The following is a 17183-nucleotide window of genomic DNA, read 5'->3' as shown; positions in this document are numbered from 1 at the left end:
TACTTACTACTTTATTACTTGATTCAACGTGTACACTTGCACATTCGCATATCATTTCGCATGGGACAGTATGAGAAGTGCCAATTTATTTGGGAGCCTCCACAACCAAGGACAAAGGCAAATAAAAGATTACTTAAGCATGGTAGTTGAAGAAATGGTTGCTAAGGTGAGTGGTTTGATATACTACATTTAAACTCCATTACAAGGCTAAGGTAACATATGCCAACCTTAGCTTAACTAATATGTGAACCTTGATTTCTTCTAGTGCAAAGTTGGGTATGCATGTTGTGCAATTTTAATGAGCCAAATGCATGAATTTTAAATGTGCATGTAGTTATAAGAATTAAATAGGTAGGCCGTAGCTATAAATCATGTAGTTGACATGATAAGTGTATATGAATTGTGCATCTAATTATTGCGTTTGTGTGTGATCTAAATATTAAAGGTGAGTTGAAGTACTAAAAGGTATGTGTATATATATAATAGATGCGTATATGAGTTTTGTTATTTATAGATAATATATATGGGTTTTGGCAGTTATATATAATATATCTGTGGGTTTTATTATATAATATATATGTGTTTATAGGCTTTGTATTATCTAATATTTATAAATATATATGAGACTTTTAATGTATGCTAAAATTTGACGAGAAAAAGCCATTAAATAGGTGTGTGTATATGTGTAATATATATTCGTATATGGTTTTGTAATGCTTGCAAACATATATAAAAATAATAATATAATGTCGACTTCTATAATATGAGAATTTTATTGATAATGCACATTTATGCATGCACGAACCCTTAAGAGAATTATGAGTTTTACGATATTGCGAGCTTTGATTAGTGCGAAATTATATTATCGTGAAATGCTAGTTGCGAGCTCAACTGTAGTGCTAGTCAATTATAATTATGCATTGTGTTATATGGTAAAATGTGTTAAATTGGCAATCTATATTAATATGGTGAACTGTGCTAATTTGCCAAACGGTGTTTTATGAGATTTTGAGTTGTATTGTATGTAAGCTAAGTTATTGTGTGTCATATGCTAAATAAAATATGTGAATTATGATTGTTCTTGTAACACCCCAAACCCAGCTTAGACGTTATGGCTGTATCCGGAGATGTCACAAAGAAGGGTTTTTGAAGACTGAGTGACTCGATAAATCATTCAAATTTTGTAACTCTTATTCGTTTATAACCATTATCGAAAGTCTTATTTAATTAATTTATTTTCCAAAACATAATTTGCAGCGGAAGTCATAGAAACTGTTGTATTAGAAAATCCTGTTCGTATTTTTGGGAAACCTTTATTTAAGTAAAACTGTGTTTTTAGCTAATCGTCTTAGATAAAGTGTTAAATCGAAAACCAAAATCCAAAATAAAATCAACAGTCCGGAGAGTCCATTAATTTCAAAACTCCCAAAAATAATCCTTAATTAAATAAAAATCAAAATCTTAAACAATTACGAACTCGTGGTCACTGTGAGGCTCCGTCAGACCGATCCGCCTAAGTCCGTGGATTACCTGAACAGAAAAGACAAACAGATGTGAGTTTTCGTAAACTTAGTTTATAACCCAACAGAATTAGACATGTTATTCATACAAATATCACATATATAGACAGATTAAGATTCAAATTTAGACTTAAGTCCTTTACAGTTACAGATAACAAAATCAGATATGCAGAACAGATATACAGAATCCTACCCCCATCCTCTACACACCAACTCCGATCATCCTATCACACTATGTGGGGTTAAAAACACCCACCCATCCCTATACACCATATCATGTCATTACGTCACATATTAGATAATATGTAGCCAAGCTGCCAGAATATATGCGATGTTCACCATATAGAACACTACCTCCAAATATACAATTCCCACCCCAATCATAAATACAGAAATATCATGCTTACATACTCATATACAAATATCAAATATATATTTAACAGAATAATCAAACATGCATAACATTGTCATACTCCGAGCACAATATCAGACTATCAGATCACATAATTTTATGGTTTGGTTAGCCCTTACCGACCCTACAGTAGGCCCACAGTCGATCGCAACGACCAGTGCGACCCTAGGGAAAATTTCAAAATTATGGGAATGTGTGCCCACACGCACGGGATTAGCCTGGGCCACACCCATACTACCACACGGACGTGTCTTCCGCATGGCCATGCCCTTGTCAAACCCATGGCCGTGTCTCACACATGGCCAACCACACGGCCAGGTACACGCCCGTGTGGCGTCGACAGAATGGTTTTTCGGCTTTCGTCGAAGCTCGATTTTTTATGTTTTGGGGACACACCTGGTACGGTCTCAACGCGAAAACACCCCCGAGCCACTCAGCACCTAAAAATTGACCAATAAACCAGTGAATTAGTCACTTAAATTGATACTAAAATCGAACCCAAGGCTCCGTTCATTCCAATAAATAACCAAACCTTTACCTTCTAACGAACAACTGTGATTTCGCACAACTAAAGCACCGATGGGAAGCCCCCAACCCCTTGATGTTCTCTTAAACACAAAACGAACCCCATTAACCAATGATTCACTAACCAAAACAATAACCACACTTACCACACTTACCAGAAACGCACAAAGAACACCAAAATATCACGACACGATGAATTGCGCCACAAAGAAAATGACAGAATCGGAAAAGAAGAGAAAAAAGAAAAAATTGGAAAAAAACCCAAAATAGGAGGAAAAGAAACGTTAGAATTCTTTTCTGGAAGAGAGAAAATTTTGGGAAAAAAACACAATAAAATAACATATATTTGATAAATCCCAACTCCCCACTAACCACTCAACCTCAACTACCTCAAAATCCCAAGACCATCGAAACTCTATCATGCAACGAAGCAAAAATAACATCCAAGCTTGTGCAAGGATTCGAACACAGGACCTCTAACACACTAACTCCCTTACCACTCGAACTAGCAGACTCATTCTAATATGGGTTAACAGACAATTTTATATAAGCCCACTCAACAACTGTAAAGCTTGGATCTAAAAATAACAAAATTTGACAAAAGGTAGACTTCAATCCAAGACCTCACACACACCCCTAGAACACTTAACCACTGAAGCAGACAGATATTTGTTAGGCATTTACAGAAACAAAAATAAATTAAGCAGGGTGTTACAACTCTACCCCCTAAAAGAAATTTTGACCCCGAAATTTACCTGATCCGAATAGATGAGGATACTGTTGACGCATCGAGTCGTCAGGATCCCACGTGGCTTCCTCACTGTCATGATTTCGCCACAGAACCTTAACCAATGGAATGGGCTTCCTCTTTAGAACCTTAATATCACGATCCAAAATCTGAACCGACTCCTTCTCAAAAGTTAAATCCGCTCTAACCTCGATCTCCTCAACAAAGACAACATGAGATGGGTCAGACCGATACCACCTCAACATCGAGACGTGAAACACATCATGGATACGGTCCAACTGTAGAGGTAGCTCCAACTGATATACGACCGGTCCCACACGATTCAGAATCTGATATGGCCCAATGAACCTAGGGCTCAACTTGCCCTTACGATCGATTCTCAAAACTTCCTTCCACGGAGAAACCTTAAGAAATACAAAGTCACCCACAGAGTACTCGATATCTCTCCTCTTCAAATCTATATAAGTATTCTATCTATCAAAAGCCACCTTCAGACGATCCCGAATCAGTCTAACTTTATCTTCAGTCTTGAAAACCAACACAGGACCTAAAACCCGACACTCACCCAACTCAGTCTAACATAGCAGAGTACGACACTTACGACTATACAAAGCCTTATAAGGTGCCATCTGGATGCTAGACTGGAAATTGTTGCTGTAGGTGAACTCAGCTAATGGGAGAAAATCCTCCCAACTACCTCGAAAATCAATCACACAACTCCAAAGCATATCCTCCGGTATCTGAATCATCCTCTCAGATTGACCATCAGGATGGAACGTAGTACTGAAGTCCAATCTCGAACCCAGATCCTCATGCAAATTCTTCTAGAACCGAGAAGTGAAGCGAGGATCTCTATCAGAAATTATCGAAATAGGAACCCCATGTAGTCTTACAATCTCGGAGATATAGAGCTTCGCTAACTGCTACAGAGAGTAGCCCGTTTGAACTGAAATAAAATAAGCAGAGTTGGTCAATCGATCCACGATAACCCAAACAAAATCCTTCTTAGTGGGTGTCAAGGGCAACCCACTAACGAAGTCCATCGACACTCGTTCCCATTTCTATAAGGGAATATTAACGGGTTGCAGTAAACTCGAAGGCACCTAATTCTCAGCCTTAACTTGTTGCCATGTCAGACAACGAGCAACAATATCTCTCTCACATTTCAAACCTAGCCACCAGTACAATTCACGGAGATCTCAATACATCTTATTACCACCGAGATACATAGCATAAGGGCTACTATGTGCCTCTTTCAGAACCAACTGCCTCAGATCAGAATCATTCGGTACACAAAACCGACCTTGAAACTACAGAACCCCGTCTGTATTCAGCCCAAAATCTGAAGTACTTGCACTCTCAACCTGAGTAATCGCTGAACCAAAGACTCATCCCCCAACTGCTTATCCCGAATCTGATCAATCTAAGTCAGCTTAACTTGCAACTCGACTAACAGACCTCCATCATCGAACAGACTAAGACAAGCGAACATCGCTTTCAAATCAGTCATCACTCTACGAATGAAAGCATCAACCATCATATTTGCCTTACCGGGATGATACTCTATCGTGTAGTCATAATCTTTGAGCAGCTCGATCCAAGGATATTACCTAAGATTCAACTCCTTCTGAGTAAGGAAATACTTGAGGCTCTTGTGATTAGTGTAGATGATACACCTCTCACAATACAAATAATGCCTCCAAATATTTAACGCAAAAACTACAGCAGTCAACTCGAGATCATAAGTCGAATAATTCCCTTTGTGTGTCTTAAGCTAACGGGACGCATAAGCCACAACCTTACCATCTTGCATCAGTACACATCCCAAGCCGACGTGTGACGCATCACTATACACCACAAACTCTTTACTAGATTCAGGTTGTGTCAGAACAGGAGCCTGAGTTAAAACAGACTTGAGCTTCTCGAAGCTCGATTATTGCACATCAGTCCAAACAAAATGAACACCTTTACGCAGAAGTTTAGTTAAAATAGCTGCAATAAGAGAAAACCCCTCAACAAACTGCCAGTAATATCCCGCAAGACCTAGAAAATTACAGATCTCAGATACATTCTTAGACTGTTTCCAATCCAACATAGCCTCAATCTTTCTAGGATCAACTCGAATCCCCTTAGCAAAAACCACGTGACCCAAAAAAGTTACCTCTCGCAACCAAAACTGGCATTTGCTCAACTTAGCGTAGAGTTGTTTCTCTCAGAGCATCTAAAGCACTACTCAAAGATGCTCATCATGCTCATCCTCAATCTTAGGTACACCAGAATATTGTCGATTACGACTACGATGAACTGATCCAGATACAGCTGAAACATTCGGTTCATCAAATCCATGAATGTCGTCGGAGCATTCATCAGACCAAAAGGCATAACTAGGAACTCGTAATGCCCATAACGAGTCTTAATCGCCGTCTTTTGAACATCCACCTCCTTAACTTTAAGCTAATGATAACTAGAACGAATATCTATTTTTGAGAACATTGAATCCCCTCGAAGTTGATCAAACAAATCGTCGATCCTCGGAAGTGGATATTTATTCTTCATAGTCAGTTTATTCAACTATCGGTAGTCGATGCACATCCTCATTGTGCCATCTTTTTTCTTTAAAAACAGAACCGGTGCCCCCCACGGAGACATACTAAGGCAGATGAAACCATGATCCAGAAGCTCTTGAAGTTGAACCTTAAGCTCTATAAGCTCCTTCAGTGCCATTCGGTAGGGAGCAATGGACACCGGAGCTGTACCCAGTGGAAGCTCAATGCCAAACTCAACTTCCCGATTCAAAGGTAAACCTGGTAACTCCTCAGAAAAGACATCTAAAAATTCTCTCATTGTTCTAATATCCCTGACAAAAGAGTCCCCAGAAACTGAAACATTGACGAAAGCCATAAACGTCTCACACCCTTTTCGAACCAATTTCTCAGCCACAAGAGCGGAGATCACATTAGACAGAGAATCTCGACACTCACTGATCACAACCACTTCTTTATCTTCCACAGTCCTCAGAAGGACCCTCTTAATCGCACAATCCAAATTAACTCGATGCTCAACTAACCAGTCCATAGCCAGAATTAAGTCAAACTCCCCAAACGGTAACTCTATCAGATTTTCCAGAAATATAGCCTCTTGCACTTCTAACGGGACATTCCTATAAAGTCTATTAACCCAAACAGACTGCCCCAACGGACTTAGTACAGTAATCTCACTAGAAGTACTCTCAACAGAAATCCCCATGTTTTCAGAAACAGTACTAGCTACATACGAATGTGTGGACCCTATGTCTATCAAAGCAATATAAGGTACATCAAAAATAAAGAACGTACCCATGATAAAAATAGGAGCGTCTCTATTCTCTCGGTGTCGAGTAGCATAAACCAGTGTAGGCTGCCTCAGCTCAGTCTGACTGTACCTCTGTCCGGTTCTCTCTGTCCTCGGCCCATACCATTACCATGCCTAGCAGGTCCACGGCCCCTAGGTGGCTACTGAATTGCCCTCTAAGGCTGTACAGAACCCGGTCCTGAAGCTTGCATCTGATCAGCCCATTGTGGACACTCTCTAATCTGATGCTCCAAAGACCCATACCTCAGACAAGCCCCTAACCTCCTCCAACACTAGCCCGAATGGCGCCTACCACAATCCCCACAAGGCTGAACCCCAGTAGGAGCAACAGGAACCCACACTCTAACAGGCCCATTAGGTCTGGCCCATTTTTTAGGCCTCTTAACAAAATTAGAGAGCTCCGAATCCCTCTTATTCTTGCCTCTCTCTCTGTCCCTATTCTGGCGCTCCACGCGCTTAACCCATTCGGCGATTTTTGCCTTATCTACCAGAACTACGAACTCTCACTCCCTCTATGGAGCAATCAATACCCTTAAATTATCCTCAAAACAGACGCATTTCTCATACTCAGACGCATTTCTCTATGGAGCCATCCTCAAAACAGACACATTTCTCATACTCAGATGCCACCATGCCTCGAATGTAGCGGCCCAACCTCAGAAACTCATCCTCATACTCGGCCACAGATCTATCACCTTGCGTAACATTCATAAACTCACGCCTACGAGCATCCACATAGCTCGCCTCCATATACTTCCCTTGGAAGGCAGTCTTAAAATAGTCTCAGTTCAAACGATCTGGCTGAGTACCCTCCTTAATCGACAACCACCATTGATACACCTCATCTCGAAGCAAAGAGACTGCACCCTTTAGTTTCTTCTTAGGAGTACAGTTTATATCGTTCATAATCATCTCGGTGGCCTCCAACCAATACTCGGCCACAGTACGGGCGACTCCAGTGACACCCCTAAACAGCTCAGCTCCATTGGATTGGATTCGTTCAGTTACCAACCCACAGGCCCAGATCCAGAATGGGGTCCAACGACCCTCTCCAACACCCTCAACATAGCTTGGGACAGTGCGTCGTCCCCAGCCAAGCGGCTTTGAGACCCAGTCTCAGTAGCAGGTGAAATCAATGTCTCACTCGTATCTAAATTTGGCATACTGCCCAAAGAGAAAGACTCAGCTCGAGCCTCCCTGCGCCCTCTACTGTGCCCATGAATACCCCGACCGCGACTCCTTGAATACTTATCGTATATTTCAAGTTCTATCTACATTATAAAATTTTACATATCAGTTCCAATAATTATTAGCAGATATTTTATTCGTAAATTATCAGAAGTTCAGAAGTGTTTCAGAGATCTTAGTCTGTAACTAGCTTAGTGTGGTTTTCAGAAAATGCTAACTATAGTCTTTTCAGAAAGTTCTATCTAAATTCATAAATACTTACGGGATCGGTGCTGGAGACTCGGTGTACCACATACTTTCTCAAATTATCTAATTTTTTTGAAAATCAATTCTTTTTGAAACACAATTTTGGAACTCAAACTTCACAGCCTGAGTTTTGCAACCTGGATCTGATACCACTAAATGTAACACCCCAAACCCGGCCTAGACGTTATGGCCATATTCGAAGATGTCACAAAGAAGGGTTTTCAAAGACTGAGTCGTTCGATAAATCATTCAAATTTTGTACCTCTTTTTCGTTTATAACCATTATCGAAAGCGTTATTTAATTAATTTATTTGCCAAAACATAATTTGCAGTGAAAGCCATAGAAACCGTTGTATTAGAAAATCCCATTCGTATTTTTGGGAAACCTTTATTTTAGTAAAAATGTGTTTTTAGCTAATCATCTTAGATAAAGTGTTAAATCGAAAACCCAAATTCAAAATAAAATCAACAGTCCGGAGAGTCCATTAATTTAAAAACTCTCAAAAATAATCGTTAATTAAATGAAAATCAAAATCTTAAACAATTACGAACTCGTGGTCACCGTGAGGCTCCGTCACATCGATCCGCCTAAGTTTGTGGATTACTTCAACAGAACAAACAAACAGATGTGAGTTTTCGTAAACTCAGTGTGTAACCCAACCGAATTAGACATGTTATTCATATAGATTTCACATACACAGTCAAATTCAAATTTAGATTCGGACTTAAGTCCTTTACAGTTACAGATAACAGAATCAGATGTGCAGAACAGATATACAGAATCCTACCCCTATCCTCTACACACCAACTTCGACCATTCCATCACACCATGTGGGGTTAGAAACACCCACCCATCCCTACACACCATATCGTGTCATTATGGCACATATCAGATAATATACAGCCAAGCTGCCAGAATATAGGTGATGTTCGCCATACAAAACACTTCCTCCACATATAAAATTCCCATCCCAATCATAAATACAGAAATATCATGCTTACATGTTCATATACAGATATTAAATATATATTTAACAGAATAATCAGACATGCATAACAGTGTCATACTCAAAGCAAAATATCAGACTATCAGATCATATAGTTTTAGGGTTTGGTTAGCCCTTATCGACCCTACGGTAAGCCCACAGTTGATTCGAACGACCCGTGCAACCGTAGGGAATATTTTAGAATTATGGGCTCACATGTCCGTGTGGCTTGCCTGTGTGGGCCCACACGCCAGTGTCACCCACACGGCCTGACCCAAAATGCACACACCCATGTGGCATGCCTGTATAGGCTGACACGTCTATGTCACCTTCCAGTATGGGCCCACACACCTGTGTGGCCCACACGGCCACACCCACACCACCACATGGTCTGGTCTTGCGTACGACCATGCCCTCATTAAACCCACGGCCATGTCTCGTACACGGCCAACCACACAACCAGGCACACGCCCGTGTGGCGTCGATAGAATGGTTTTTTGGCTTTTGTTGAAAGTCAGTTTTCTATATTTTAGGGACACACCTGGTACGATTTTGATGTGAAAACACCCTCGAGCCACTTAGTACCTAAAAATTAACCAATAAACCATCGAATTAGTCACTTAAATTGATACTAAATCGAATCCAAGGCTTCGCTCATTCCAATAAACAACCAAACCCTTACATTCTAACGAACAACAGTGATTCTGCACAACTAAAGCACCGATTAGAAGCCCCCAGCCCCTTGATCTTCTCCTAAACACAAAATGAACCCCATTAACCAACGATTCACTAACCAAAACAATAACCACACTTACCAGAAACACACAAAGAACACCGCAATACCGCAACACAACGAACTACACCTAGAAAATGACAGAATTAGAAAAGAAGAGAACAAAGAAAAAATTGGCAGAAAACCAAAAAGGAGAGGAAAAGAAACGTCAGAATTCTTTTCTGGAAGAGAGAAAAATTTTGAAAAAGAATAAAATAAAATAACATATATTTGATAAATTCCAACTCTCCACTAACCACTCAACCTCAACTACTTCAAAATCCCAAGACCACCGAAACTCTATCATGAAACAGAGAAAAAATAACATCCACACTCGCACAGGGATTCGAACACAAGACCTCTAACACATTCACTCCCTTACCAATCGAACCAGCAGACTCATTCTGATATGGATTGACAGACAATTTTATATAAGCCCACTCAACAAGGGTAAATCTTGGATCTAAAACTAACAAAATTTGGCAAAAGGGAGACTTAAACCCAAGACCTTACACACACACCCAGAACACTTAACCACTGAAGTAGACAAATATTTGTTAGGTATTTATAGAAATAGAAATAAATTAAGTGGGGTGTTACAGTTCTGAGCTGGGACACGAATGATATGTGATTTGTGATTACTTGTGCAATATATATTGCATGCAAGTTATATTATTTATGAACCATGTTCTATTGTGAATTGTGTATTGTGAACTATGTTATAATGTGAGAGCTCTGCTTAATTGTGAGCCCTATTATACTGAATATTGTGAATGTGTTAAATAGATCAGTTGGCATGCCATAGGATTGTGAGTACTCGCCCTCATTATTGCAATGGGCATTGTGCCCGGAGATAGCGTTGGAGAGATAAGGGAATGTTGAGCATAGATCCATTCAACGGAGATAGCATAGGGCTCTATGACTTGGGAATGTTAGAGAGTGTGAGCATTCGTGCTACACTTATATCAAAGACAGCATAGGGCTCTTTGAGTCTAAAAGTTAGGCATTATAAAGAGATCCGTTTATCAAATGTGTGGTGATAGAGTCCTTTATATGTTTCATAATAAAAAAATGTCAAGTTATCATTCTTAGAAATATATGAGTTATGATGGAGTGTGAACTATTATTATGCATAAATTGTTATTTCATATGAACTGTTATTTTATGCAAACTGTCTATTCATTTAATTCGTGTGAACTGTTATCTTGTGTGAGTTACGATAAAAAGTGAATCGTTCAAGTATGCCTATTTCACCTAACCTGATTGATGTGTTTATTTGTAGTATGTTTGAACACTCACTAAGCTTTCATAAGCTCACCCACCCTTTTATAATATTGCAGTGACTTAGCTTGTGAAGAGGTGTGGGATTGAGTCATCCAAGTGATCCAAATTGAGGTTATACATGGTTATGTTATTGTATTCCCAAACCCAATGAGGAAGGCAATATGGGACCAAATTATGGGATTTAGAATTAAACTTAGTTATAAGTTTCGGGTTATAATTGGACATTATGGACTCTTTAATTGGTTTAATTTGGAACTTTTACTAGTGCTTTAGATAGATGATTGAATTGTAGATTATGCTTGCTTGATGAATGCTTTGATTAATTGATCGACTAACTTGGAAGTGCAGGTGGAAGAGCCGTTGGACATTTAGGTAAGACTTAGATGTTAAAGGTGTGTTTTAGAAAACAATTGAATGTTTAGTATCCATGATTGTAAAATTGGATTAATTACGTAAATTGTTAGTTTCATACTAACTAATTAAATGAAAAATTTATGAAATTGTGCGTAATGTTTTAATTGATCTTCGAAACAAGACTTATATGTATAATACTATAATACTATTTTCAAACCTTGTGAACTGTATTTTTTCCGATATTTTACTATATTACGATTTAAATCTAATTATATGTTTTTAAACAAAACGATTTTTCATGTCCCTACAAATATAGCCCTTTTAAAAAAAAACCCTATTGCATGCATGTATGTTTAACTAAAGATTTTGAGGTAATTTTTCGTTAAATATTAAATTGTGAATTAGTCTTTTTGTTGATTATTGATCAGAGTAGCACAACAAAAGCATGATATTAGGTTTTTATTAAATATTCCATGATTAGTTGTATGGTATGATTGGTCGGTTGGTGTGTTTTGTGATGGTTTAAATGGAGAGTCACTTTGATGGCTAATGTGACATTTGAAATTTGGGTTGGACCGTCCCAAAAGGGTTTAGGTTAGAGACAGGTTACATAAAAATCAGGAGAGACCACGAGTTTTGTCAAACTGTCATCTTTTTGAAAATATACATAATCTGGTTTTAAAAATTAAATTTGAAATATTTACTTTTTTTACGAAAATACCCTTGCATGAAAATTAATTGTTTTTGTTGTGGTTGGAATGTGAACATATTTCCTTCCTCGAAAATGTTTTCTTTACAGATTATGCTTTGATCACTTATTACTTCCCACTCCTCGATAATGTTTATTTGTTGATTATAGTATGTCTGATATGCCTTCTAGTCAAGATTGTGACAGTGCACTCGGGCAAGGTATGTTTTCCGTGCTACATGTGCTTTCTAGGGAACATGTTCCTTTAAAAGTTGGTTTTGAGTATGAAAAGAGGTTTCTGTTGGTTTAGGTTTTTTGGCGTAACCTTAAAATTAAAGAGGCTACTCGGGATGTAACATCCTATAAATCACGGGTTAAAGAGAGTGGTCATGCCCTAATTTTTTAGATTATCAATGAGTTTTTAGGAATAAATGATGTATTGGTTTGTTGAATATGTGTTTGTGAAACGTTCCTTGAAATCCAAGTTCAAATCCCTTCTCCCTCACCATTTTTAATATTTTGTTAATTTTGCCTCAAACCCTAGTATGTAACACGCCTTGTTTTTAAAATAATATTGCAAAATTATTTCAAAAAGAAGGAAATATTCTAGTGGTTAATTGATAAATGCAAAAGCATGCAAATTAAATTGAGGTCCCAAGTTCGAATCATTTCCCATGCAAAACAACTTTTTTATACAAAATCCATTGTTTTTAATGTGTATGCCATCCATAACCTTGTAACCCTAGGTATAGATGATAATTTTACACAAAATAATTAGTTTAGGGTTTAGGAATAAATAATATATTATTTTATTGGATAAGTGTTAGTGAAACGTTCCTTGAAATCCAAGTTCAAATCCCTTCTCCCTCACTATTTTTATTATTTTATTAATTTTGCCTCAAACCCTAGTATGTGACACACCTTATTTTTAAAATAAATATTGTAAAATTATTTCAAATATAAAGAAATAGCCTAGTGGTTAATTGATAAATGAAAAAGCACGAAAATTAAATTGAGGTTCTAAGTTCAAATCCTTTCTCATGCAAAATAACTATTTTTTTTTTTACAAAATCCATTATTTTTAATGTGTGTGCCATCCATACCCTTGTAACCCTAGGTATAAATGTTAATTTTACACAAAATAACTAGAATTTGTTCTATTTTTTCTCACCCTAGTTGTTCCTACTCTCTCCTTTCCTTCTTGATCTTCAATTTTTCTTTCTTTCTTCCTCCATTGTTGTTGCCGCCTACACCTAGTTTTACCATTTCTTTTTTTTTCTTTTTGTCTCAAGATTTGTTAAAAACTTCTCCACCATATTTTTGGTAATTTCCTCATTGAAATCAGCCCAAATATAAAATCTTGAACTCCAAGATCGATCCTAAACATTGCCAAGAAAGTGCTATTGTCGTTTCTCTCAACTAGCTTGTGTAAGATCTTTTCTTTCTTTAATTTGTTGATTAATCTTGTCAATTAAAAAACTAAATTTCTATATCTGGAATTTAGGGGAATTTTAAATATTTTAAAGGTATTTTTCTATATTTTTAATGGATCTTTAAATAGATTTAAATTAGCCCTGAATTTGGCCACCGTGGGTGGTAGTGCGTGCACCTATGTGCAAGAAAGGGGCTTATTTTGTTTCTTTCAAAATTAATTTGAGTTCTTGAACCCTCTTAATCAGCCTTTAATCACATGTTAATTAGGGAAAAATTTTCTTAATCAATTAGCCATTCGGATCTCATAATTTGGGAAGTGTGAATGAGATTAATTGTAAACTAGTTCGTTGTTTCGACAAAGTTGTTGGGAAAAGGTTATGAATTGATTAAATGATGGATTTTAATCAATATTATCTAATGATTTTCCAATATGTAATTGTGTTAGGTGCTGACCGAAACACCCCAAATCAACCATAAAGCCGAAAGATGTTCACGCGCACGATTCGTAACAAAATAGTTTAAGAAATCTAACTAGTTTGGATCCATAGAATAGTACTAATTTTTACAATTGGTTGGAGCCCATAAAAGGGTCTTTAAGGGCTGGTTAAGAGACGAATTGATGGAATTTATATTGATTTTTACCTAGAATCATTTTAAGGTTCACTAAGGAAAATCGGAAGATTCACTAGTATGCTGTGAGAAATCGAGAAAGGTGTGGGTCCTAAACTCAAAACCTTAATTAAAAAAGATATTTTTTTGATATATTTGAATTTATCTTGCTGATTGGATTATCTTGGGAAGGTTGTTAGACATGCACATTGGAAAATCTTAAAAGTATGTGAAATTGTTTAATGTTGAATGATATCATCTCAATGGTAATTTGAAAGTTGGAACACTATTTCCATTTACAGAAAGTATGTGATTATTGAAGGCATGTTGAACAAGTCAAATAAATGTGAAAATTATTAAGATATGATTATGTATGACTTTGTGTGACATATTGCATTTGCATTGGGATGGGATATCTTGTGATTGACGAAGGAGTTTCGTAGAGTACAGTTGGCATATTAAGTCCACATTTATATGTAGTCAGTGCACTACATACCTAGAGTACCGAGGGGATTGGCAATTTTATCGCATATTATATGTTATTGGAGATTGTATCGCACTATTTGATACCTGGAAGATTTTCTGCATTATTTATTATTTGGTGGTTTTACCACATCAAGCTATGCTCACATTTGTTAAAGTTTGGCAGACGGGTTCTGGGGAACTCGTGGTGTGTAGCGGATGGTATGGGTAGGAACCTTTTTGCATTGTATCATGCTCACGAAATATTTGAATGTTATTGATTTATGCTACATATTGTATTGTCTAGTATTGAATGGTATCAAAATTAGTAATTTTTACTTGAATGAATGATGACCATGCTCAAACACCGTTTGACATCACTTTGATAATGGCTATGTAATGATATGAAATTCCAATGATGGTTCTGTGTTCTTCTATTAAAACTAATATGTTTCATTGTATTCGATATTTATGTCTGTTTAAATAACAATTCCACTCACATTGAACTTTCATAAGCTCACCCCCCAATAGTGTTTAACTTTTCAGGTAAACCTCAAAATTAGGACCAGACTCGGCATTCGGAGAATCACCTTGGACCTCGGACTATTCTTAATACGTATTATTTAGTCTTTATTGGTTTTGGTTTGTAATTTTTAATTATTTCTGGTCTATGGCTTGGTAACTTTCCTTTTGGAGATTTTTGCATGCATGGATTACTCAAGCATAATAATTGAAAAATGCATGATACTGGGCTTACGTAAAATTTGACATTGTTCCCTAATTTCCGATGCATTGCAAATGAACCGTTTTTGAAAAACAAATCGATAAGGCAACTAAGTTTCCAAAATGACTTGAAAAATGGTTTTTTCGCTACATTAGTTTAACATCAAGTTTTTACAAAGAAGAGTGACAAGCAAATGATTTTTTTCTTGAACAACATTATCAATAATAAAATGAGTCTTATGTATAGGTTATCTAATAAATGAACTCTTTTAAACTAATTCAAAGTGAAAATACGTTTTTTTCTCTAAAATGAGTTTGTTTAAAGTTTTCAAAAGTAACGTAAGTTAGCCTAGCCATTTCGGTGGCTAATGTAGCCTTCTCAATCCAGCCATAACGTCTAGGTCGGTTTAAGGAGGTTATACGAGAAGCTAGGCATTAGATGGGACATTAATAACCTTATCGGTTTAGTTTAGGTAACTTCGAAGACAAATTTCTTTCTAAAGGGGGAGAATTGTCACACCCTAAAAATTGGGTTAGTAGAATTGGGTAAGTAGGATTGGGGGTTAGTGAACAGGAACTCTTAAATAGGTTATATCATTAAATAAATTATTAGAATAATTAGAATTAATAATTTTAGGTTAGGAAATTAAAATTAGGTGTCTAGGAATCAATTTTATTAAAACAGATTTTTGAAAACGACGTTTGATTTGAAAATAATTTTGAAATTGGTTTTAATTGAAAACTAAGGACCTATTTGAAAATGGGAAGAAATTAGAGGTGGTTATATGGGCAATGGCCCAATTTTTAAAATTTTGGTGCCTATTTAACAACCCCCACGTCTCCTTCCCTCCTATTCTTCATCTTCTTCAAAAATTTGCCAAACACCAAATCAAAGCTTTTATCCTAAAATTAGTTTATCCTTTTTTATTACTAAGCTCTCTAAACACAAAATATCTTTTCAATTTTGAAAAAAACTCATGTTTTCATCCTTAAAATCCTCAAGAGATCTTCACAGGTTTTGCCTCGAATTAGCTTCATAGCTCGATGATTTAGAAAAATTAAGGTGAGATTCTAACTTTTATGATTAAAATAAGTGAGTTGTTATTTCAATTCGAGATTTAATTGATTTAATCAAGATCTTAATATATCACTAGATTTTAAGTTGATTTTGGCTTGAAAATTGTAGATATCATATTTCTTGGCTAAGCTTTGGTTTTAAAGTGATTTCTAACTCATTTTGATCTAATTAAAAGGTATTTGATCTTAATTTAACAAATCCTTAATGAATTAAAGCAAATTAAATGTTTTCTCCTTTTAAAAGATCACATAAGCTTTATTTTTTGAAAAATTAAATCGATGAAATTGGGTAAAATTGATGGTTTGGATATGTAATTAGATGATATTTAGGATGTATGAAGTTGAAATCTAAGCTTAGAAATGAGATTTGAGTGGTTAAACACCTATTTTGGCAAAACTAGTTAAATTTTTGGTATAAAGGTTAATATGCTTTGATATATGATTTTGGAATAATGTAATGATGTGTGCTGTTGTTATTAATGCCTTTGTAATGTGTTTGATGTGTATGAAAAGTGTCAATTCATTTAGGAGCCTCTAGAACCAAGGACAAAGGCAAATAAAAGCTTAATTAAACATGGTAGTTGAAGCAATGGTCGCTAAGGTGAGTGATTTGATATAATCCATTTAAACTCCATTTCACAAGCTAAGGTAACATATGCCAACCCTTGCTTAACTAATATGTGAACCTTGCTTTCTTTCGGTGCAAACCATTGCAATTTTGTTGAGTTTTGGGTATGCATGTTGTGCAATTTTAATGAGTCAAATGCATGAATTTTAAATGTGCATGTAGTTATAAAAATAAAA

The 17183-nt window shown here is 36.5% G+C and overlaps 1 protein-coding gene across 1 annotated transcript; it reads right to left on the bottom strand.

The window, feature by feature from the left end:
* Positions 1-1461: 1461 nt before the first annotated feature.
* LOC105771970 (uncharacterized) lies at positions 1462-4745 on the bottom strand. The gene is made up of 6 exons (XM_012593336.1): positions 4664-4745; positions 4525-4580; positions 3807-4029; positions 3213-3662; positions 2329-2372; positions 1462-1530 (listed from the first exon to the last, which is right to left on the bottom strand). Exons 1-6 carry the CDS (start codon positions 4743-4745, stop codon positions 1462-1464), a joined length of 924 nt encoding a protein of 307 aa, XP_012448790.1.
* Between the last annotated feature and the right edge of the window lie 12438 nt (positions 4746-17183).

The sequence above is a fragment of the Gossypium raimondii genome, chromosome 6 (assembly GCF_025698545.1).
Source record: "Gossypium raimondii isolate GPD5lz chromosome 6, ASM2569854v1, whole genome shotgun sequence".
NCBI lineage: Eukaryota > Viridiplantae > Streptophyta > Magnoliopsida > Malvales > Malvaceae > Gossypium > Gossypium raimondii.
The sequence above is the reverse complement of the archived record's forward strand: the minus strand, read 5'-3'. Positions and strand labels throughout refer to the sequence as shown.

Bases quoted from the DNA above. Each gene is read 5' to 3' on its own strand.
- LOC105771970 (XM_012593336.1), bottom strand. From the start codon at position 4,745: ATGATGGTTGATGCTTTCATTCGTAGAGTGATGACTGATTTGAAAGCG. The intron at 4,581-4,663 runs GTCTGTTAGTCG...TCTTTGGTTCAG, and splicing joins TAGTCTGTTCGATGATGGAG to CGATTACTCAGGTTGAGAGT. The intron at 4,030-4,524 runs GTTCTGTAGTTT...TCTCGGTTCTAG, and splicing joins TTGGGCTGAATACAGACGGG to AAGAATTTGCATGAGGATCT.